At 50.6% G+C, this 21,174-nt stretch overlaps 3 protein-coding genes across 3 annotated transcripts; 2 read left to right on the plus strand and 1 right to left on the minus strand.

The window, feature by feature from the left end:
• Nucleotides 1-532: 532 nt before the first annotated feature.
• Nucleotides 533-5,767, minus strand: TGME49_278860 (hypothetical protein; the record flags this gene model as incomplete). Its single annotated transcript, XM_002370548.1, has 6 exons — nucleotides 533-1,390; nucleotides 3,230-3,333; nucleotides 3,829-3,901; nucleotides 4,374-4,420; nucleotides 5,039-5,109; nucleotides 5,712-5,767. 6 exons carry the CDS (start codon nucleotides 5,765-5,767, stop codon nucleotides 533-535), a joined length of 1,209 nt encoding a protein of 402 aa, XP_002370589.1.
• Nucleotides 5,768-8,670: 2,903 nt separating this feature from the next.
• On the plus strand, nucleotides 8,671-16,052 carry TGME49_278850 (DHHC zinc finger domain-containing protein). The gene is made up of 6 exons (XM_002370547.2): nucleotides 8,671-11,167; nucleotides 11,635-11,757; nucleotides 12,570-12,774; nucleotides 13,153-13,236; nucleotides 13,776-13,886; nucleotides 14,444-16,052. The coding sequence occupies exons 1-6, from the start codon at nucleotides 10,611-10,613 to the stop codon at nucleotides 14,447-14,449; spliced, it is 1,086 nt and encodes a 361-aa protein (XP_002370588.1). The 5' UTR covers nucleotides 8,671-10,610; the 3' UTR covers nucleotides 14,450-16,052.
• Nucleotides 16,053-16,675: 623 nt separating this feature from the next.
• On the plus strand, nucleotides 16,676-20,475 carry TGME49_278840 (hypothetical protein). Its single transcript, XM_002370546.2, has 3 exons — nucleotides 16,676-17,583; nucleotides 18,008-19,426; nucleotides 19,845-20,475. Exons 1-3 carry the CDS (start codon nucleotides 16,824-16,826, stop codon nucleotides 19,982-19,984), a joined length of 2,319 nt encoding a protein of 772 aa, XP_002370587.2. The 5' UTR covers nucleotides 16,676-16,823; the 3' UTR covers nucleotides 19,985-20,475.
• Nucleotides 20,476-21,174: the final 699 nt, after the last annotated feature.

Consider the following 21,174-nt stretch of genomic DNA (forward strand, 5'->3'; position numbering starts at 1 on the left):
CAAGCGAGAACACCGCAACATTTCAACTGTCCGACAGACGGGGGACAAGAACGTCCAGTTTCCTCAGTTGCTGTACCTGGAGCGCGTGAAGTGCGTCGAGGGAAACCAAAGGCAACCCAGAAAAGAGGAAAAGAACACATTGAGGTGGGGAGAACCGTTTCTCCGTGTACTTGTCTAAAGGAGTCCGAGACAGGGGAGACAGCTGTGAGTGTAGAACTACTCTGCTCGTTTACTGTCCAGAAATAAGCAGTGAAGAAGAAGGAAGAGAGCCACCGAGAGTGGAGAGACAGAACGGAGATGAAAGAGAAAAGAGAACGCGCTTCTGGATCTGAAGGTAGCTCCGAGAAGCAGAGCGGCGACGTTGTTCGTCTCAGGAGAAAGGTATCCCTTCGCATGAAGAAGCCAATCACTGCGAAACGAAGCAGGAAGGACACTAAGCAGATGCGCAGGCTGCACACACAACGAAGGCGCGACGAGCGTCGTCTTCAGACGCCTCGCCATGCCCTTTCTTTGTCTCGTCGTCGTTAGAAGCTCACGACTTCTCTCCACTTTTCTTCTTTCTTCCATCATCACTGCCCGACAACGAAGTGCCTCGAGAAGCCTCTTTCTTCTTTTTCTTCTTCCTGGCGTCCTCGCCCTCACTCCCTGCTGACAGCTCAGAGTTCGCTCCGTCCTTCTTCTTCTCGCTCTTCTCTTTCTTCTCGCTCTTCTCTTTCTTCTCGCTCTTCTCCTTCTTCTCGCTCTTCTCCTTCTTCTCGCTCTTCTCTTTCTTCTCGCTCTTCTCTTTCTTCTCGCTTTTCTCCTTCTTCTCGCTTTTCTCCTTCTTCTCGCTTTTCTCCTTCTTTTCACCCTTGTTCTTCTTGCGTTCCTCTTCTGAGACACTTTTCCCCAGCCGCTCCTGCGCGTCTTCCGTCTGTTGTCCATCGTCGGCTTCGCTACCGGGCGCTGAGGCCGGTGGACAGTCTTTTTTCTTCTTTTTTCCTCCCTCGCTCTCGATTGCTTCAGCCTCGAACCGATGCTCGGCTTTCTTCTTCTCCTTCTCTCTTCCAGTCTCAAGCGGTGCGCCTTCCACGGCATCCGCGCTGTCGCTTTCCCCATTCTTCTTCTTTTTCTTCTTTTTCTTCTCCATCGGGGCCTCAGAGTCGTCAACGTTGGCCGTCAGATCCGTGTAGCGCTCTGCCTTCGAGTCACCCTTCTTCTTTTTCTTCGTCTTCTTCTTCTCTTCGCCCCCATCGAAGGACGACGTCGCGGACTCCGACTTCTTGTCCTCTTTCTGGAGTCCTTCTGCGCCGCTTCCTGCCTCTGTCGCAGCCGCTCCGCTCTCTCCTTGCGGACTCGAGAGTGGCGACACGACCGCAGGACCCTCGGCCGGCGATAGGGGGGATTGCGTCTGGGGAGGACAAAAACAAAGAAATGCGTGCAACCAGATGTTCAAAAACGACGGCAAAGAAAGAAAGGCTCTCTGGCTTCGCTTTTACGCAGTGGACGGGAGAGAAACGAAAAAGACATATCCCTTTGACGGCTCGGATGATGCTTGGAAGCACCACGAACACCCTACGCATACCCTACGCATGCAACGTATCTTTTGCAGGCGAGAGAGACGGACTGTTTTCGATTTCTTCAGAAATCGTCTACGAGAAAACGCGTCTGCCGATCAAATGAAGATGAAAGCGAAGCATGTAGGTTAGGGAAGAGGTAAATGATTCCTCCACAACACATCTCAAAATTGGATACAGGATACGACGCTGTCTCAACATGCATATACGTATATATATATATATATATATACACGCACATATATGTATATATATGCAGATGTAGATGTGCAGCAATGCCTAGTCTTTACATTTGTGGTTCTGCGCATATATGTATATATATAGATATATGCATTCATCAGTCCCTAGGAGTCATGTGTTACATATATATATATATATATATATAGTTAGATAGACATTCATTTCTAGAAGATTATTTACGTACACGTGCGTATATACGTCTATACGAGCAAGTACTCGAACGTATACACATTACATGCCTGCACATTTATATACGTACGTAAATGTGAACATCTGTCCATCGAACGCTCTAAACATGGAAGCCCGGTTAGAAGGACAATCAGGTTTTCTGCGTGAAGACCTGTGTTTCTCAAAAGTATCGGGTGTTTGATATCTAATGCCATTTTCGGAGATAATTAATTTGAAGTTGACTAAGAAGCAGATGCCAGTCTGTTTTAGTTTTTGAATTCTCGTCTCGACGACGACTGCGAGCAAAAGACCAGCTCGAAGCTACGAGATGCGTCTGTGATCCATGTTCTGCGAAAGAAATCCTCACACGAGATCTGAGGCCAGGCCGTGGTCTCCCAGAGATGCGTTTCGGTGGATGGGCGCCAAGGACCAGAAAGGAAATCGACGGTCCCGAGTGCAGAGCTGTGCGAATTCGATTTGCAACGAGTTCTGGGTTCGGCCACCGACCGCTCGCGAGCTTGGAAAAGACGCACTGAGAACCGTGCAGCCACAGGAAAGAAGGCGTTCTGGAGAGGAAAGGGGAAAACGAAAACGGCTTCTACGCTCCGCTCGATACACAGATATGAGTCCTACACACATGTAGACGCCCTAGGGTTCCAGGATAAAATCCCGCGTTTCCAGGAACATGGGCTTCTCTGTCGCAACTCGCAGGCATCGAAGGGACTAGAGCGTCTGCGGCATTTCAGAGAAACCCTCTGGTTTTTCCGAAAGGTATTTTTAGGGCCGGAAACACACAAATGCTTCTGAAGGACTCATCAAATCGCGTAGTGGGTTTGGGGGATGCCTGTGATTCTCTGGAATACACAGGTCAGCCCCGTTAGGTAGCATTTGATACTCTGTACCGGCCGATCTAAAATCATGTTCATTTGGCCCCATAAATTCCATATAAAGCTTCTTTTCGAGACTTTTCAGTCGCTTCAACGACTGCGGCCGCGGAAAAGTTATTTCATCGAGAGACGCTTTCAACGAAATCAAGTAGAAGTTTCTCGTCTTTCGGGCTTGGTGCAAAAAAGCTGTGTCCTACCAAACATAACTTGTTACCAGATAGTTTGCAGTGTACAAGACGCGTACAAGGAACCCACACACTTCTGGCAGCTCCGAGGGTGGAAAATCCACGTCCTCGCGAAACCGAACTCTCTAACGTGTCCAGAAATGCCGCTTTCAAATGATCAGCAAGTCGTCTAGGAGTCGACGTGTCTCTGTACCAGTTTCTGATTTGTAAACGGGTTGTGCAGATACACCTCGAAGGCCCCGAGTTCCGGATAGCGGAACTTCCTGACGATCATTCCCTTAATGTCTCGAATCACATCTGCGGAGAAGAAACAGACCAGAGATAAGCGAGCTGCTCGGTACCCAGGGCAAAGTGCGCATTTCGTGTGGCATCTGGCTTTTCAGAGCTCCCCACAAAAGCTGTGCCCGAGTTTGCGGCGTACTTCACGGGTCTTCAACACCCTTGTAAACCGTCAGTTCCTCTACCTTCAACGAGATTCAGAAACGATACTTCATCGCCAGATGGAACTCGTGATAGAGGTCAAGGAAGTTTTTAGAGACAGGTTGTCCCCTACCTACCGTTCTACACTTTATGGAATCACATGCAATAGACAATTTGTTGGAGCCTCCATAGGGGCAGCCACAGACGGGGACTGTCGGGGGGTACACTGTTGCACGTACGCGTGAAGCTTTTGAGTTTTCCCTTTGTGACCTGACGGCCTCAAGTCCCGACGGTGCACACGCAGAGAGGCCTCTTTTGAGCCTCTTGATGTACGGAAAAAGCAGAACGGAAGTGTTTGGTGACAAAACTCACAGAAATGGTTGCAGAAACGGTCCTCCTGGCAACGGAGGTCGCCGCGCCTCCCCAGATCCGGTGGCGGGTTGACCTACAACAGAGAAGGACGCGAGAAGTGTAACTTTCACGTGTGTGTTTGCCGTGTCCGCGCGACTGAACACCGTAGCAGGAAGTGGAGAGGCGAACTGGCTTTTCGACTAACAAACGTTCAGAACCCCAAACAGCTGTTTGGTGTACGTGTACAAGCGCACGCTTTAATTCAAAGAGAAACAACGCCATGCAATTATAACGAACCTGCACCTACGTGCTTTCCCTTCTGTAAGTGGTGCGCTTGGCTGTGTGGGTTTATACTTGTGCATGTTTTGATGTATTTTTAGCGGGAACGTCGCCAGACTGGATCTCCACACACGCTTGGCAAGATGCATTTCAACAGTGCATGAGTAGGAGTGTAGGGGGTATGCATTTTGGAGGACGTTGCGGCTGCCTGCACGCGTTGCGACTGAAATGTACCAGTATCTGCAGAAACGTCGAAAGAGGTAGCCGTCGAGCCGCGTCATTCTTACCAGGAGAACGAGCTGCTCGTCGACTGCATGCGAAATTGACTCTTGAACTGACGTCAATCCACCGCGAAAAAACCGAAAAAGACGCGTCAACGGAAGCAATCCGAGGGAAATAAAAAGAACAGCTGTCTGTCCGTTTGAAAGGACGGCCAAGTTCAGAGATCCATGTGCGCAGCTAAAAGTGAAGTGAGGCAGCTCCGAATGCGGTGGGCAGACGCAGAACGTGAAGAGCAGAAGCTGTATCGTGTGTCCTTTTCACTCTCCGACCGATACTGGCATTTAGGTGGAAATCCCCGTCGCCCACTGCCTTCGCTGGGACAGACGCGGTAAGAAACGTAGCAGAGCAAAACTGTGTAGAGCACAGATAGTACGAAGGGGTAGGTGAATACTACCGGCGTACTCGTGCGGCGGTTTTAGCAGAAAGACTCTACTGCAGCTTGTACAGTGACATCACCCTCTACCTCGACACCACAGCATACAAAAAACTGTCAAGGAAACGCCAGCATAAAGAGTGGAACGCTATTGAAATTCACCGCTTTTTGCTGTCTTCAGCAGTTCAGTGGAATGTGGAGAGCTCGCGCAGATTCCTGTCTGCACGTGCATTCGGTACACACTTGTCAATGTGAAGCCCAGCTCTTTGACGCTCTCAGTCGTCTTCTTGCATTTACCTCGTTTCGCGTATTCTTCGTACTTGCGACCGTCGTGATGAGTGCAGTGGAGATGGTCTTCACAATCGACGCTAGCAAAACAAGCGCACCAAAGCAGAAGGATGCTTCTCGCGTTGACAGAGCATCGAGTTTCTGTGTTTCTCGGTCTCCTTGCATTGTTGTCTGGAGGCGGAACGATGTGAATCTTTATATGACAGGAGTTACAGCATGTACCTGCTTTGCGCCAGCAGAAGCAGACTAGGAGTGGGCATCAGTGCTGGAATTCTTTCTGTTTCTGGCAACTTTGTGATGCAAATTCTGAGAAAAGGGGCACGTAGCAAAGACTCGATCGAGGAGAACCAGTGGCACCAATCTGTCCCTCGTGGTTTGGTCTTCTATCTCCATGGACTGAGTTTCATATTATATTATCATCGCTTCCATGGTGTGTAGGAAGTTAACACTACGACGAATCAACTGTAAACTTTGAACGTCTTCATCTTTGATGTCTTTATGTTGGTCAGATGTGTTGCTAGCTTCGACGTATCGTTTACTAAACTCCATTCTAGGGTTTGCCATCAATGACGGTGGTGTTATGGTGGCTTAAACTTGAGAAACCAACATCTGCATCCAAGCTGTACAAATATGATACTCACTTTTCCAGTCTCCTTTGAGGCGATGTCCGTGAACAGCTTACCAGTGTTCGATTTCGACGGTCAGCCTAGTGTATCGCGAAGGCGGCGCGGCCGCCATTTTCTCGTACGTTTTCGTGGAATTGAACGCAACAACGAAAAGTGAAGTCGATAAACGACAAAAACCAGAAAGGACGGGGCAATACCAAGCCTGCAGCACCGTCGGCTGCGGTTGGGCAAGAGCACAGCGGGATAGGCGGACCAATCCCGATCAGAAAAAGGAGAAACGGACGCACGAGAACTTGGATTCGCTAACAAAGATCTTCATGATCAAAACTCGTGATTTAGAGTACACTGGTAAAAGAAAAGGTGTGCCCGGAATAGGTGGTCAACCGGTTCGTAACACCTCTTGATATCGTAACGCTCCAGCCAGCTTCCCAAGAACCTTGTTGATCCCCGTATCTAATCTGTGCTGTATGTTAGAACATCGCTTCCGAGGAATCTGCTTCGTCTGTCAGAAGTGTGCTGGCGCAAGCCTCGGCGTTCATGCAGTTGGTGGATTCTAGACGCCTGCTCTCCATGAGGTAATGGAAAGAAAGATGATCGGTTGATTCAAAGAGAGATCAGGTGAAACGGAGGTAAGGATGCTTGTTTTTGGCACTGCCAAAAGGCGGCAAGCATCTCTTATTTGACGGCAGGAAGGGCAGAAACCAATAATTACGGTGAGATCATACGGCAGTGATGGACACGCTGCTCCAGGGAGAATGTTCGTAACACTCTCACTTCCAAAATACTCCAGAGAATGCCGATGCGATAAGCGTCACCAACCAGAATGGAGGAGTCAATTACGTGGACAGGGACAGAAAAACAACAAAGTTGCTTGCAAGATCGAGAGTATGTAGATCCGGAGGGCGGCGTGATGCAGATGACCGGGTTAATGTAGGACAAAACAGGCCAAAGACAGATTGATTTGTACAGTCCCATGCTAAGAAAAGTTCCGTGATGCTTCCTGGTATATTTAGGTCCGCTTTTACGACGAATGAGTGTGTTCCAAAGGCTGGTCTCGTGCATCAAATTCTGAACAAGACACGCAGGGATTGCATACGCGTGCCTGTTTCCGCAGATTTCTGATACACGCTTCAACAGAAGATCAGATCTCTTGGTGAAGTTCTCAACGGAGGATTGGTTTGCTTTCGTGACTCGATCCACTCTTTCACGATTCATGAACTGTGGCGAGTATCTAACGCTGTCTCGAAGCTGAACAGATCTACAGACGGGAGTGACAACCAGCTTTTCCACATTTTCCTTATGATGTCCTGAACCGCTTTCTTCGAAATAAGTCAGTATCTTCGCTGGCAGCTGAGTTTCCGTGTGTTCCGGCTAATGGACGCCCCGTCGGCTACCACGGATACACAGCTGGTTATGTTCCCGGCGGCTTCTCCATTCAGAGAGCGGCCCTCAAGGTTACCAGGGAGTCCGGGCTCGAAAGGGATATATTTTCGAAAGTTCTGAAGAATTCCCAAGGGCTCCGATGCCGTTTGCTTCTTTGCGCGCCCCACACCGCGGTTGACTTCACAAAACGGACGCGTGACTCTTACGGGTATGCCGCATCAAAGACTTCCTTTCTGGTGAGCATCTCCATTTCACACAGGCAGATGCCTTGTGCACGAGCCTGCCACAGTTTTCATGCGTAACGTCGCCCTTTCCCGACGCAGATCTGGTGTCCCTCACTTTGTCACTGGTGGACAAATCATTTTTAAGCAAAGTGGATGCAACACGCCTGTGTGGCCTCAAGTGAAGAAAACTTACTGAAGGAGCCTTTCTTAACAATGGTTTTGTGTGCCGTGTTTTACAACTAGTTTCGAAACTAGACTCGCTGCCGATCTTCTACCGACAATTCATGGCGTTTTGGGGGTTCTTTCGCACGTGAGCTAATTAGTTGGTGAACTCGGTTACGAAGCAATGATACATAACCTGACTAGCGGCGGCGCCTGCGGAACCGGACACTTCGGATTTAGCTTCAGCTGTGGAACGAAACGGAGGTCTGACGTCGCTTCACAAAGTCCTGTACATCTGGTTCTTGGATTCGTTAGCGGCAGACTGCTTCACATTAGTAACCGGTGAGAGGAGCAACTTAACCAGAACAAGATAGAAAAGCGCTCTCAAGCTTTTGAATTCTTGTATTAACTGATCTGCCGAGCAAACGAAAGACATGCTGAAGGAATCATGCTGCGCCCTCCCACAGATGCACCGCAGCGTTTATGAGACTGAAGTAAGTGGCAACGTCTCTGTACCACAGACCTCGGACGGGTGCTGTTCGTCGTTTCTTTGCAGAAATATCGTGTCCCGCCCTCTTCCCCAATACAGAAGTGTTCCTGCTGGCCCCTCTGTCTGCCTATGGGATACAATTGTCACAACCTTCGTTTCGGTCGACCGTGCAGAAGCAGCGGTCTGGCGGTGACCCAGTCAAATACCGCCGACGGCCTACACGAGGCTGCAGGTGGATTTGGAGCTCGCGCACATTGCATACTAACGCGAGGAGGCGCTCAATCTTTCGCCGGCCTGGACTGTGGTTGACACAAGCAGTCGCTTTTTCTCGTTTTTTTCTGGGATTCACCCAGATATCGCGCTTCTGGCCACGCCGTTCTCCGGGACCTACCGTGCCGAGTCAACGGAAACTGCTCAGTGAAAAGATAAACGCCCGTGCCTGCTCTACATCCCCTCTGCAGACACCTTCCTCGTTTTGTACCCCTTATGAAAACTGTTTGTTTATTAAATCAGCTGCAGAGATGCAGTGCAAGGGCCTGGCGCGCAGAGCCGCGCGCGCCGAGCCGTTTTGTCTGGCTGCTCCAAGCAGGGAGAGACCTCGCAAGTCTGGCGCGCGTTCTTGCCTGCGCTAGTACACAGAGGTCTTGTGACGATTTTCTCTTGCACATGGGTCCGCATTTTCAACGCTTCTCGGCGCCTTTTTATCGAGCTCCTCAGATTGAAAGCGACCTTTTGCATCTTCTTTCCAATGCTCCAGAAACTGCATCCTCCTAAGAAAGCGAACCGCAGTGTCTGCCATCCTAGTTTCCAGCGCGTGAGAAGACCTCATTCTGCGCTTCGCTAAAATGGGCTCCGGCCGCCCCCTCCGTGCTGCGATCGGCGACTACTGCGGTGAAGTGCGGGAAATGAAAGTTGTCCTTGAAGCACGTTTAGACTGAACTCGTCCAGAAGGTCCGAAATCTGAACAGCTTTCCGGAGGCCTCGCGGCTTCGCGACGGTTTTTTCCGTGCTCACATTTCCGACTTTCCTGTCCAACAGACCTTTTCGCGCGCGCACGAACTTCCACAGCGTTTGAGCGTCCCTTGTCCGCTTTGCGATTCACTCTTCGCAGACCGTACCGAAAAACCGTCCTTACGTTTCCTCCACTCCGAACTGGGCCTTACCAGCGTGGTTTCCTCGGGCAAGCTGTCACAGGGAGATATCAACTGACATCTGTACCTTTTTCCCGCTCAAGGCCGAGCAGATCCGGACGGGACGGCGCGCACAGCCCTGTTTCGTCCGCCCCTCTCCACGTCTTCCTAAAGCGCGTTTCCCTCGTGACTCTGCAATCTTCGCGGCTTTGGCTGGTAGTTTCACGCAACGCACTCCAACCCTCATCGTATGGGTGCGGCCATTGTGCGTGCCACTCTGGGAATACTCTCGAAGAATTCACCGGCTTCTTCGTCTACCGGAGATCCAGCCAGACTTTGTGTTTCGCCCTCACGCGCTGCGTGTCCTGCCTGTCCGCGCCGCGCGCTCTCAGAGAAATTCGAAAACTTGAGAAATTCCTGCTGCTCCACCCGTCCAACAGAGCATTCTGTTCACCAGGTGTACATACACCCGAAGTCGATGTGTCGCGGCGACCAAGCTGCGCACTTTCGGTCAGTTTTAAATATCGCCCCCCCCCCCTCGCGCTAGTCAGCGCCACGCATTGATATCGCTTTCTCGTTTCAAAAACGCGAGTTGTGGACTGCATTCCGAGTTCTTGTTAGCTTCCTACGGAACACTTAACGTGTGCTTTCAGAGAATCTTCGTGACAAAACGCTCGCCTACTCGAGTTCAACGGCCTGTCTGCTCCCCTATTCGCGCGAGTCTGGCCCCGCACTGAGACTGGGACCAACTTGCTCAGCAGGCCGGCGCTCCTCTTTCCGAAAATTTCAGTTCGCGTGTGAGTTGTTTTTTTCATCGCCGTTTCCCCTCGCCTCTTCGCGTGTCAGGTCCGTGTGGCACTCGATTGCGCGTTCTCTACTGTGGCAGGGTTCTTCGCGGTTCCATCTGTTTTTCCTCTCTTCGTTACTTGCTGTTTTTGCTTTCCCGTTCTTTTGTAGCGTCGAAACTCCTGAACCCGTCACTGCCACGCCTGGGACTCTGCGCTGTCGAACTGGCACAGCGTTTTGTCTTGGCTAGCTGTGCAAGACGTTCCGCGACTTCTCTTTCCCGTTAAAATCTCAAACGTTTAACTTTGCTTGCGTTTGCACGCTCTTCGGACGGATCGGCAACGAAATCCAATTGCTGTGCGGAACTTGTGACGTAGACCAGGCGCGTGACTCTCTGCCGCACCATTCGTCGCACATCGAATTCCCTAACCCTGCGTCGTTTGCTGTCCCTTCCCTCGGTCCATGTGTCTCTCGCCTCTTCCCGCCTCATGTTCTCTCGTCGGTTTGAGCTCCCCGTCTCGGCTGTTTTCTCGCACTAGTTGCATTTTTATTTCCAGTTTCCAGCAAGGCTTTCTACTTGTGACACAAGCCCCCGGCCGCGACACGCTGTCCCGCTGTCCGCTCCCGTTTCTCTCGTCTTCCCCATCCACTCTCCCACTGCTTCCTCCTGTCTTCCACCTTCCCCTTCCTGCTCTCTCCCTTTGTCATCCTCCCTTTCTTTTCCACCTTCGCTTTCGAGCGTTGTGACCGCCTCTTTCCTGCTTCCCTTCTCTCTTCAAGATGTATCACGGACCGTCGCCTATGGCGCCTGGCTTGCTGTACCACCAGCCAGAGGGGTATGCACCTGCGCCTACGGGTCCGCCTCTGCCGCAATACAACGCGCCTCGCGGTTCCGGCTCTGCTCCACCGCAGGCAGGTATGACTTCTCACAGTGCACTGTCTCCGCGGGGCTTTCCACCCTCGCCTACAAATCGTGCGCCCACGCGAGTCCCCGTCTCGGGGGCCGCGGGAACTTCGCGCAGATCAGGAAACGGCTGCTTCCTGTTCGCGGTGGTTCTCCTCCTCTCCTTCCTGTACCTCGGCTACGTCTTCATTCTCCTCGCGCCGCTTCTGTGGCCGATCCCCTCGATGCTCGGAAGCGTCCTCTTCGTCGCCTTCCACTGCTCCTTCGTCCTTCTCCTCGGTGCCTTCCTGAAGGCCGTCTGCACCGACCCCGGACGCGTCCCTGCAAACTGGGGCTTCTACATGGGCGACGAAAACAAGCGCCGCCGATACTGCAAAGTCTGCAACGTTTGGAAGCCTGACCGAACGCACCACTGCTCCGCATGCGGCAGATGGTACGACATGGCCGCGAACAACGGCGCGATGTTGCGGTGGAAGGAGAAGCAGAGAGGACGTAGAGAACGAGAGGAAACGTGCAGAAAAAGGAACACACAGACAGCAGGAAGGACACTTGTGTATCCAATGCTGGACAAAAGAGGATCACTCAACACGAGTGCTTAAAAAACTCCACATCTGGAAAACAGTGCTTCTTTAGCTCTTCAGAAAGAGGAGCCGTTTCGTTTTCTAAACAGTTTCGGTGCCACGGTCTCTGATTATGAACGTCGAAAAGAAGCATGGATACACCAAGTCTATACAGATTTCACATATATATATATATATATATATATATATATCGATCTACTTGTATATACGCAGAGGTGCAAAGAAATATGGAGAGGTAGGCGGAGCTTCACCGGGAAGAAGAAAACGTCACTCTTTTGGGTGAGAAAACTTGATTTTTGCGTGCTGGTTTGTTCCTCAGCGTGCTGAACATGGACCACCATTGCCCCTGGATCAACAACTGCGTCGGATTTTACAATCGAAAATACTTCATTCAGCTCCTGATTTACGCAATTGCGTGTCTCTTCTTCATCTTCATCCACGGGTAAGGCCACCGTAGAAGAAAGTCGAGAAAACAAAACCAGTCGTGATTGTGTCCACACAGGAGAACCTGAATATCTCGTTTTTCGCAAAGACAAGTCTTTAGCTCCGGAAACAGTGGTTGCTGAACGACTCGAGCTGCGGCCGTATTCGGCTGCTTCATCGGACATCTTTTCTGAAAAAAATGGAACTTCCATCTTCAAACGAACTGCAAATCACGTACGCTCCAAAGAAGAGTCTTGCACGCGCGAGTGATTCCCCTGCACTATCGGCGATGCGCGATCGCCTTGAAGAGACGGTCGTGCGCCAGCAGATGCGTTTATTTTTCTGAGAGAACCACACATTTCAGTCATGTCGCTTTCGAGGCGTAACTTCACAGCGGCCTGTATGGGCTCTTCTTGAAAACACCGCAGGGAATACACCGAGCTCAGGGGAAAATCCGAGTTCTCGACTTACTACAAATACATACGCATTTATATATATTTATTTTTGGATATACATATATCTCTGTCTATTTACGTATGTGTGTAGAAATCTATGCATATAACGGGATACATATGCGTGTGCATCTACATATCGTGCGCGTATATTGAGATGTAAATGATGACCTGGAGAGGAAGAAGAGCGACGACAGAGAGTCAGAAACGCAACGGTTTGGTCAAAGACACGTCGAGAGTCGTGAGCTCTCGAGACTGCGAGAAGGGTGGGGTGCACCGGCGCAGAAAATCGAAGAACTCCTTCTAGACTTGCAGAGAAAAGATAGAACACTCTGCATGCGGAATCGTGTGTATGTCACAAATGTATCTCTGTTTTCAGATTCTACTTCATTTTCGTGGAAAGCATTCGAAGCACTCAGACTCATCCTACAGCACTGGAACACTCGGTCCTCAGCTACGAGCCCGACGCGTCGGCCGTGGCTGTTCTGAAATACGTCTACGTCTGTCTCATGCTCTTTTTCTCCATGGTGCTCATCTTTGCCCTCATCCCGTTTTCTAGATTCCACCTCAACCTCGTCCTCAAGGTTCGTACACGAAGTCTTTGCAGTTGCAAATCTCTCTGTCTATTCCTGTCTGTGTGTATCGACTTCACTCGATGCATCTGTGCATGACCCTTTCCATACACGTGCGTAAATCCACCAGTCGACATAGCTTCACGTATGCATGTGTATACCTTTCCATATATATATATATATATACATAAATATATATATGTATGTGTACATATATATAGATACATACATATTTGAAAATGCCGACGCAGCTCGCTGTATGCCTCGCTTCTCCACCTAAGTGTATAAACTTCAAACTGTGCAATTCTTTTCTTTTTGCTGTGTTTTGAGGACGAGTGAACGACTTCGTTTCACGGAAGCTGGATAAAATGCATGCGCTGGTTTCTTCAGAATTCAACGACCATCGAAAACATGGACGTCGCAAATCGCGACCGAAATCGCTATGACCTGGGCGTCAGCAGGAATATCGAGCAGGTGCGTTTGGATAAGAGGCGCGTTGGGTTTTTGACTTTTTTTCACAGTGGAACAGCTTGGAACCCCTCCAGGTTTCCTCTTGTGAAGAGTGGACTGTATGCGCATGTCGAGGTGTCTTTCAATGTTTCTGTTTCTAATCTTCATTTCTGCCTCTCCAGCATTACATTTTTCTCAGCGCGTCTCCGTATGTGTATGTCTTGTTTTCTGCTTGCATCTCTGACTTCTCATACACCTATGGAGACGTAGACGAAGACTCTGAACAGTTCAGCTCAGCAGTGATCAATATCAATGTTGTTTAGGCCTTTTGTGACGTACTTCTTTCCATCTTGCTCGCCATAATCATATGTAGCTGTTGCATGTACCTATATATATATATATACATATATATGTATATTTCAGTACATCACATGTTTCAATTAATCCTCAACCTCCAACTCTATATATGCATACACATACATTCATGACATGTTTTTAGTGCGAATAGCACAGTTGTTTTGCGATTGGGCCGTTTTGTGGAAATCGTCAATTTCTTTTTTCAGGTGTTCGGTTCCAACCCGTGCTGTTGGTTTGTGCCGGTCCAATTCGCGGCGAATCGGCCTGTCGGGGACGGCGTCCGCTGGAACATGCACTACATGGTTGCTGACGAACATGTGAGAAAAATGACGACCTTCGACTTTTTTCACTCTAAACTCTCACTTTGAATGTGGAGAGCAAACCTCCGCAGCTTTTGCACTTTCTCCTCCGTTCTTCGGCGTCTCCTGCGCCTCTTGCCGGCTCTCCTGTGTGCTCGCTACACACATGCAGAGGCCTACGTACACGCCGACGAGTCCAAAATGTTGGACATCTTTATACTTGCATGTGGACGTCTATGTGTCGCGTCGTGTGACGTGACCTCACATTTGCCCTGTAAATGTACCAAAAGATAGAGACGCACAACAAACGTGTTGATGGGAGGCTGTCGGAGGTATGCATGGTCTTGTCTGTATACCGCTGGCGTCTGATTGTTCTTCGTCTTACTTTCGCTTTTCTGTGGTCCCCAACTGCAGTGGCGTTCCGCGTCTGGCGACTGGGAAATACTTCCGTCCAAACCGATGAGTTTCGCCTTCAGCGGGGGGCCAAGTCCATCGACGTTGGGATAGATTGATCGGCAGAAGTCTTCAGTCCAGACATGTGGCGAGTCTGCTTTTGTGAACACTGTTTTCTGCAGGTGTAGAGAGAAACTCCCCATCGGCGAGAGTGTGGACGGGTTTCGGCGCTTCTTTGCTTCGGCCGTCTGTCACGCTTGCCTGTATCATCTCTGTTTAGGAGACCGGAGAAAAGCGAGGACGGAAACCGTCCGATAGGAGACTCGTCTCTGAGGAAGAACACGGAAACTGTTTGCTTGGAGCGTCGCTGTGGAAGTGCAAAACGCGGGAGGAGACCAGGCGAGAAGACACACTCCGCTGTGGCGCCTTTCTGGGTGTCTTCTCTCAGTTGAGAGGAGGCGTCGATGAGGATCGTAGAAGAAATTGAGAAAAGTAGAAGGAAGTTGCCTCCGTTTTCTTTCTTTCTGCCAGAGAGAGAGGCAAGCGATGACCTAGGCCTAGACATAAGAGCGGGAGACGGTGCGCTGTTGAAATTGTTTTCGCCTCCTCTACACGCGTTGGTCGGACGCACCACGAGGATGTGTGTGCATGCAGTCTGTCGGTCATCCTTGGACACAGACAGAAGACAGAACGCGGTGGTTCGAACCTCGTTCTTAGGCTTTTCTCTCTTTTTCGCGATGCAGACAAGGATGCTTCTGTTGGGGAGTCGCATGCGGTCAAAGTGAAGAATTGGCTGTGTGTCATGTCGCAGAGGAACGGGGACAGAAACACAGCCTCGAGGAAAGACAGAGAAACGGTGGGACGCGCCAGATTCTTTTTTATCCTCGGGCGTCTGTGGAGGGATCGCCTCCCTGTCGGGCTAAACTGGAGACTCGGAGGAAAGAGAGACCCTCTGCTTGGTCCCAGGTGTCAAGACACTTCGTTCCGCCATCTTCTGCAACGGCGGATGTGGATAGACCTGCGTGCCTCCTCTTGCATACGTTTCTGAAATACACGGGTGGCGGAACCGCAGGAAAAACTGCATCTGCGTCGTGCAGACTCGAGCATTCGTCTTTCTTGTGCCTTGTCCGAGCCTTCGTTTAGATTTAAACTCCGAAAAACTCTCAGATTCTCACCTGTCCTCCTTCGAGCTGAGTGTGGCTGTAGCGAACGAGCTGCTAGGTACGCAGGCTCGCGGCCGTGTCGCTGTGTGCTCGCGAAGAGAGAAATGCATTTGCACGTATTGTGACCAGCCACGTGTGTGGAGCTAAACAGTTCCACAAACAGGCGTATACCCACATGCATTCGGGTGCACATCTTTTCCCGTTGGAATGTCGCTCATACGGAAAAAAACTCTGCAGGTTTACGTTGTCCTGGCGTCTGCTGATCTCAAAGGTCGCGTGTAAAAGTCTACGCATGCAGTGGAGAAGGAAAGGAGGGTGTGGGAGGCATGCAGACCGAGACGGGGGCCGAGGCAGGAAACGACGACGGCTGATGTGGCACCTCGAGAGCGGGGAAGAAGAAGCAGGAGAGCGGGACAAAGGTAGGGACTGTGCGGTACAGCAAGACTTTTGATTTTTCATCGACTGAGGGAAACTTTTTCATAAAGGATAAGCGAACACAGGCCGCTGCTGCCTGATGTGCTTTATGTTCCAACTGGTTGAGAAGCTTCAACGCGATTTTTGCCATGTAAAATTCATTTTATGACAACAAATATGAAAACGAGACTGAACTCAGGCCGTCACGTGCGACCCCAGATCCTTTTGTCTTTCTCCGACCCGTTCCATCTCAAGCACCGTGTGCGCATCAACCGATGCCCACCACTTCGGAACAGGAATAGAAACTGGATAGGAAACTCCCCTTAATATAACGGCTACGGCTCTTCAGCACACCTGCCGACGCTCGAGTTGCCCTAGACTCCACTTTCATGCATTCGAGAATGCTAGAGGGGATAAACCGGAGGCACGATTTTTACGACCGGTTTCCTCACGCTGAATATTTACTGGTTCATCATATCTTCACTGGAGCGTCGAAGATCTATGTAATGCAAGGAAAGGAGTCTGGTTTGTCGCGAGTTCATCTGACAGAGTCAGTGCCTGTCCGTTGGATCATGTGGGAAAACCATGCCGGGCATACTTGCATGTGTTTTCCACGTGATCCGTTCGCCTAGCCAGCACTATCCGGTTGTTTGGGAGCAGCTGTCGTATTTACGGGTAATATGTGTGCTACGCATAAATGGGTACGAAGTCGAACCAGCACAGGCATTCAGCTGAAGGTCGCCATAGGCACGTGACAGACAGACGCAGAGAAAGTCGCTAAAAGATATGTGCAGGTGTGATAGAAATCAGCACATCACTCGAAAGACATGCAAGGTTTGCCGCACGCGACGTCTCCATTTACGGAGGATGTAATACGTTCTTTTCCGAAAAACTATTGCAGGCGAAGCCACGTCCCCAACGTGCACGGGCGTCGCTAGCTACAGGTCATTTTCCATCGGCTTCTTTCACCTTTCACAAAGATCTTATGCCTTTTCGGGAACATTTCACCATCGCGGAAACAATCTCACGTTACACCCCTGACTTCCCATTCAGATTTGCCGCTCTCACGGAAGTTCGCTTGTTTGCAGCAAGTCCTGGCGCCGCCGACAAAACGTGTTCAAAAATGCTGTGTGCATTGGGATGTGCCATCGAGTTCATGGATACTAGCTTTGAATTTGAGGGGAACTGGTTCGTGCAATCCCTTGCTGCCGAGTCATTTTCCAGAAGCCGCAGTAGAGTCTGTTCAGCGTTGCCAAGTAGCCCAGAGCAACGTGCTGCTTCCTGTAGGATGCCAGCTGATGCGGCCTCAGTGCCTGGAAAAATGTCTCTGTTCACTTTTCCCGTTCGTCTGAAGCATGCCTCCAGCTTCTGGTGGGTGGTGTTCCTTTACCTCGCAGGAATTACTCTGGAGATGCCAGTTTCCGGTCAGTCTGCCTCAATGTTTTCCCCTGAGTTCTTATGCCTCGGAGCGGCATGCGACCTGATCAAGTGTAGTAGCAATGCAGAGTGTCCTCCATTTCACACATGTACCGGCTACTCCACGTCGGTGTTTGGGAAAGGAACGGGACTGTTTGGGGGAAATGGACTTGGCCTCGGTCAGCTTCTGGGGCAACCTATCAGGGGATCGGGAGGTTTTCTCTCGGCAAGCCCTGCAGTTGCCGCCGGCGTGGTTGACGGTGTCTGGAGTGCGCTGGCACCAGAGTTAAAGCCGCCTATCAAAACCTTGTTCAATCCCAACTTCTGCGGTAAGTCAAAGGGTTGAAATCTAGGCGAGCACTTGCAGGCAGACGTGATGGTAAGTGTCAGCTTTCTAGGCGACGGGCTTGCAAAGTTTCACCATGAAACCTCAGACCTCCTCTTGAAATGATTCATAGGAAACGCCAGGGGCAGCGTCCTTGCCACGAAAACACCTCTGTTCAGAATATTAACGCTAGCAAGTGCACAAGGTGCTTCAGAAAGAAATCAAAACGTTAGAATTCTGTGTGTAATTGTGTGGAGTTCAAAGGCCCTTGAAACCAACAAACCAAATTTATAAGCTGAATGAAGATTTAGAGCGCACCGGTAGAAGACAAGGTGTGCCTGGAAGAGACTTTTCGACTCGTCCTAGCACGATCTCTGTACGAGTGCCACTAATCTTTGGGTGTCGTTTCTGTCATGTGTCCGATGCAGAGCCGTCTGAGCTGCGACAACCCTCCAATATTGTGACGCCCGGAGGGTACTTCGTTACAACAGACATGCAAGCGTGGGCACCTCCCGGACCCGAAAGGATCGTCGACCTCCCGGAAGCCAGCACGGTCGGCACTCTATACAACACGCCGTCGATAAATCAAGCTTTCGCTTTTCGGTCCGCGACTCGCCAACCCGACCGAGAGAGTCCAGCCACTAGAAAGGACGCAGCGTCGAGTGCAAAGCGGCCGTCTCTGCCGCAGGCTTCTATCAACGGGGGCCTGATACAGTTTTCACAAGACATGAACCAGAACGGTCAGACTGTGATGGTTGCTCGGTCAGTGTACGAGGGACCAGAGAACAGCGTCGATGGAGGTTTGCCAACTGGGGCTGAAGGCAGCTCTTGGAAGGCACAAAACTCGAACAACACGCGCTCGGCAGAGGCGGAGTCCTTGCCTCGAGCAAGTCAACCAAAAAGCACGCGTGCTGCTGACGCTCCAACTGCCTCAGCTTTCCGCCCCCGGAAATACAAAGAAGTGCATTCCACCGTCCTCACCTCAGATCCGGCGTCGGCCGCCGTGAGCATGGTGAGAGAAGAACCCCTTCCGGGTGTGCCCCCGGCACAGACGCAGTCGGCGACAGAGCCGCTGAAACCTTCCCTAAAGGTGGAATCGCAGTTGAGCCTTCTCTTTGGAAGTGATGGAGAGACCCAGTCGGTGCCACTGGATGAGAAAAAAAAACCTACGCTAACCACTGCTCCGCCACCTGGCAAAGCTTTGGAGGAAACCGTCCAATCGTACATCATGCAGCAGATCCAGGCACTCGATGACACGCAAGTTGACCTCCTCTTTCAAAAGCTGCTGGGAGATACTTCTCTGTTTGATGAAACATCCAAACCAGGCAACAGCCAAGTGGTAAGGAGCCTACAGATGTCTGAAAAGACGAACTTCCCAGAGGGCTTGGACGCTCTGTTCGACCTGGGGCTCCTGGCCGCCGGCGCCGCCGCCATTGAATTTTTCCCTTTCAACAAGCAACCATTGGTTAGCTCAGTTGGAGTGCAGAATCCGATTCAGTTCGGCATGAATGTCATGAACGCCAAGTGGGAGGCGCAGATCCACTGCCTGACGCCAGTGGCAACGGCTTACTCTCCTTTGGGAACCGTCATTGTGGATCTGGCCAATCGCAGCGACTCGCCGTCGATAATCCGGAATGACTTGTTTGAAGCTTTCATCAAGGGGAACAGAGACAACAGCCGCAAACCTTTAGTGTCAGTTGTCGAGGTCTCCAATTTGCGGGATGTTCGTCGAGACTTTGTGCTCATTGTTTGTAGCCGACCTGGTCGATTTACCACAAAGTTCCAGGTCGACATCTCTTTCGCTGGTCAAGAAGGAACAGCGTCCAACGTGTGCCCCATCGAAGTCTGTAAGCCTCTCCACGCAGAAAGAAGAGACTGCCTGCCTATTCTGCACAACCGGGAGACGCATCCAAGGAGGACACAAAATTTTTGAGTGCTTCGCATCTCTACACTTGACAGAATACAACCCGAACGCCTCACCAGGGTCGACACGTTGTCAGCCCCGTTGTTCTCCGGAGGGGGGGGGAACGTCGACCGGGCATCCCTCCAAATCGCATAGCCGACACAGCCAGTCTATATCCCCTCGATATTAATACAGGTTCTTCTTCGCTCCATTTATCTATTCGTTCTGTTGTTTTCTTGGCGAGTACTCGGCTGTGATGAAGCCTACCTCGAAGTTGTCTGGGGTCACTGCAGGAACTCACTACTGATGCCGTTTCTGTCAAGGTTGCTTCGCGCTGTGTTTGTGTGTATCTGTTTTTGCAGTGTGCCAGGAGGGCCTCGAGATCCCGCCTTCTGAGCTGGCTCTGTTCTTCGAAACAGACGAAGAAGAGGGAGAGCAAGAAGAGTTGCCGCCCGCACCACCCACAGACAAACCCGAAAAGAAAAAGAAAAAAAAGAAATGAGCACGTCGTGACACTAACCCAAAACGTTGGTGTCATGTGTGGCGGTGGGGTACATCTTTTGGTAACAGCCGCCCAAGAAAATACAGCTCACAAATTCCCCGTAAAAAAACAAGGAATTTTGTTGCTCCCATGGCCACGAGACTCTTCCTCCAGAGAGCACAGCCTGACGATAGTTGAACGGATCTGCTGCGGCATCGACATGCAAATCCACGGCCAGCACAGCTGATAGAACGATTTCACGTTTTTGTGAGGCGCTGCGGGCATTCTTTTTTTCGTCTTTTCTTATCGCAAACTATCCACGCCATGATGGAGTGCTGGACTTGCTTCTTCTGACAATGGTTGATGCGAATCCCGTAGTCATGGATTCTGCTACGGTTTCCCTTTGTATTCTGAGGGAACGCGCCTCTTTTGTGCACATCAGCAAGTGCCGTGCCAATCAATGTCTCTTTCTGGGTTCCTTCGTTACCGAACTGACTAATCGATCGTCAGAGAAATCTCCGCTAGCAATTAGAGGCAAGACACTCGAGACAGTCACTGATCTGCCGACATCAATGTGCTTGTTCTGCGTGTGTCGTAGGTAGGGTAAAGCTAAAGAACCGTTACCGGAGCTTTCAAAACTAGGGTGAAGCTCTGATACGGCTCCTGCATCCATGCATTTCGCAGAACTCCATTTTGTGAAGACGGTACAAAAGAAAGCTGATAATACACATGACTCTGATATTGTTACAGGTTTACACAGTTCCCTTTCGAAAGCCATTCAGGTTGCACGCACCATAAGAGTCTCGTCGTACAATTCAAATCACGAGAAAAGCACTCTTCGCCACCTGCCATATTTCATCCGCTACGAACTGTAAGTGCAGTCCGCCGCGTAAATCTTCGTCTTTTTTCACGAATGCGTATTATCGCGGGAATGCATATCTCTCTGCACGTCTTTCTGGGAACTGTACAGAAGGCAAGAACGATTGCATACCTATCTGGTCCCTCATCTTGCGAGCTCTGCCTGTTATTTGCAATAGCGTATAACTGTGAACATCGGGACTCTCGCAGGTTGCAGCTGGCTGCGCTTGTGCGTGCTTTTAGGTAAAATCCCATCTGCATCTTTGTGATTACGCTGGTTTTCATCCAACCCTCTGCAACACATACTCAGCCGTGCCGGAGGAAAAACTGCTTCGTGGTGTGCGAGACGCAGA

Source organism: Toxoplasma gondii, chromosome XII, assembly GCF_000006565.2.
Source record: "Toxoplasma gondii ME49 chromosome XII, whole genome shotgun sequence".
NCBI lineage: Eukaryota > Apicomplexa > Conoidasida > Eucoccidiorida > Sarcocystidae > Toxoplasma > Toxoplasma gondii.

What these genes read in the sequence shown, in the direction of transcription:
- TGME49_278840 (XM_002370546.2), top strand. Translation starts at nt 16,824, where the DNA reads ATGCCTTTTCGGGAACATTTCACCATCGCGGAAACAATCTCACGTTAC. An exon ending in GTTCAATCCCAACTTCTGCG is followed by an intron (nt 17,584 to 18,007) that starts GTAAGTCAAAGG and finishes TGTCCGATGCAG; the next exon opens with AGCCGTCTGAGCTGCGACAA. An exon ending in CGTGTGCCCCATCGAAGTCT is followed by an intron (nt 19,427 to 19,844) that starts GTAAGCCTCTCC and finishes CTGTTTTTGCAG; the next exon opens with TGTGCCAGGAGGGCCTCGAG.
- TGME49_278850 (XM_002370547.2), top strand. Translation starts at nt 10,611, where the DNA reads ATGTATCACGGACCGTCGCCTATGGCGCCTGGCTTGCTGTACCACCAG. An exon ending in TTCTTCATCTTCATCCACGG is followed by an intron (nt 11,758 to 12,569) that starts GTAAGGCCACCG and finishes CTCTGTTTTCAG; the next exon opens with ATTCTACTTCATTTTCGTGG. An exon ending in TCAGCAGGAATATCGAGCAG is followed by an intron (nt 13,237 to 13,775) that starts GTGCGTTTGGAT and finishes TTCTTTTTTCAG; the next exon opens with GTGTTCGGTTCCAACCCGTG.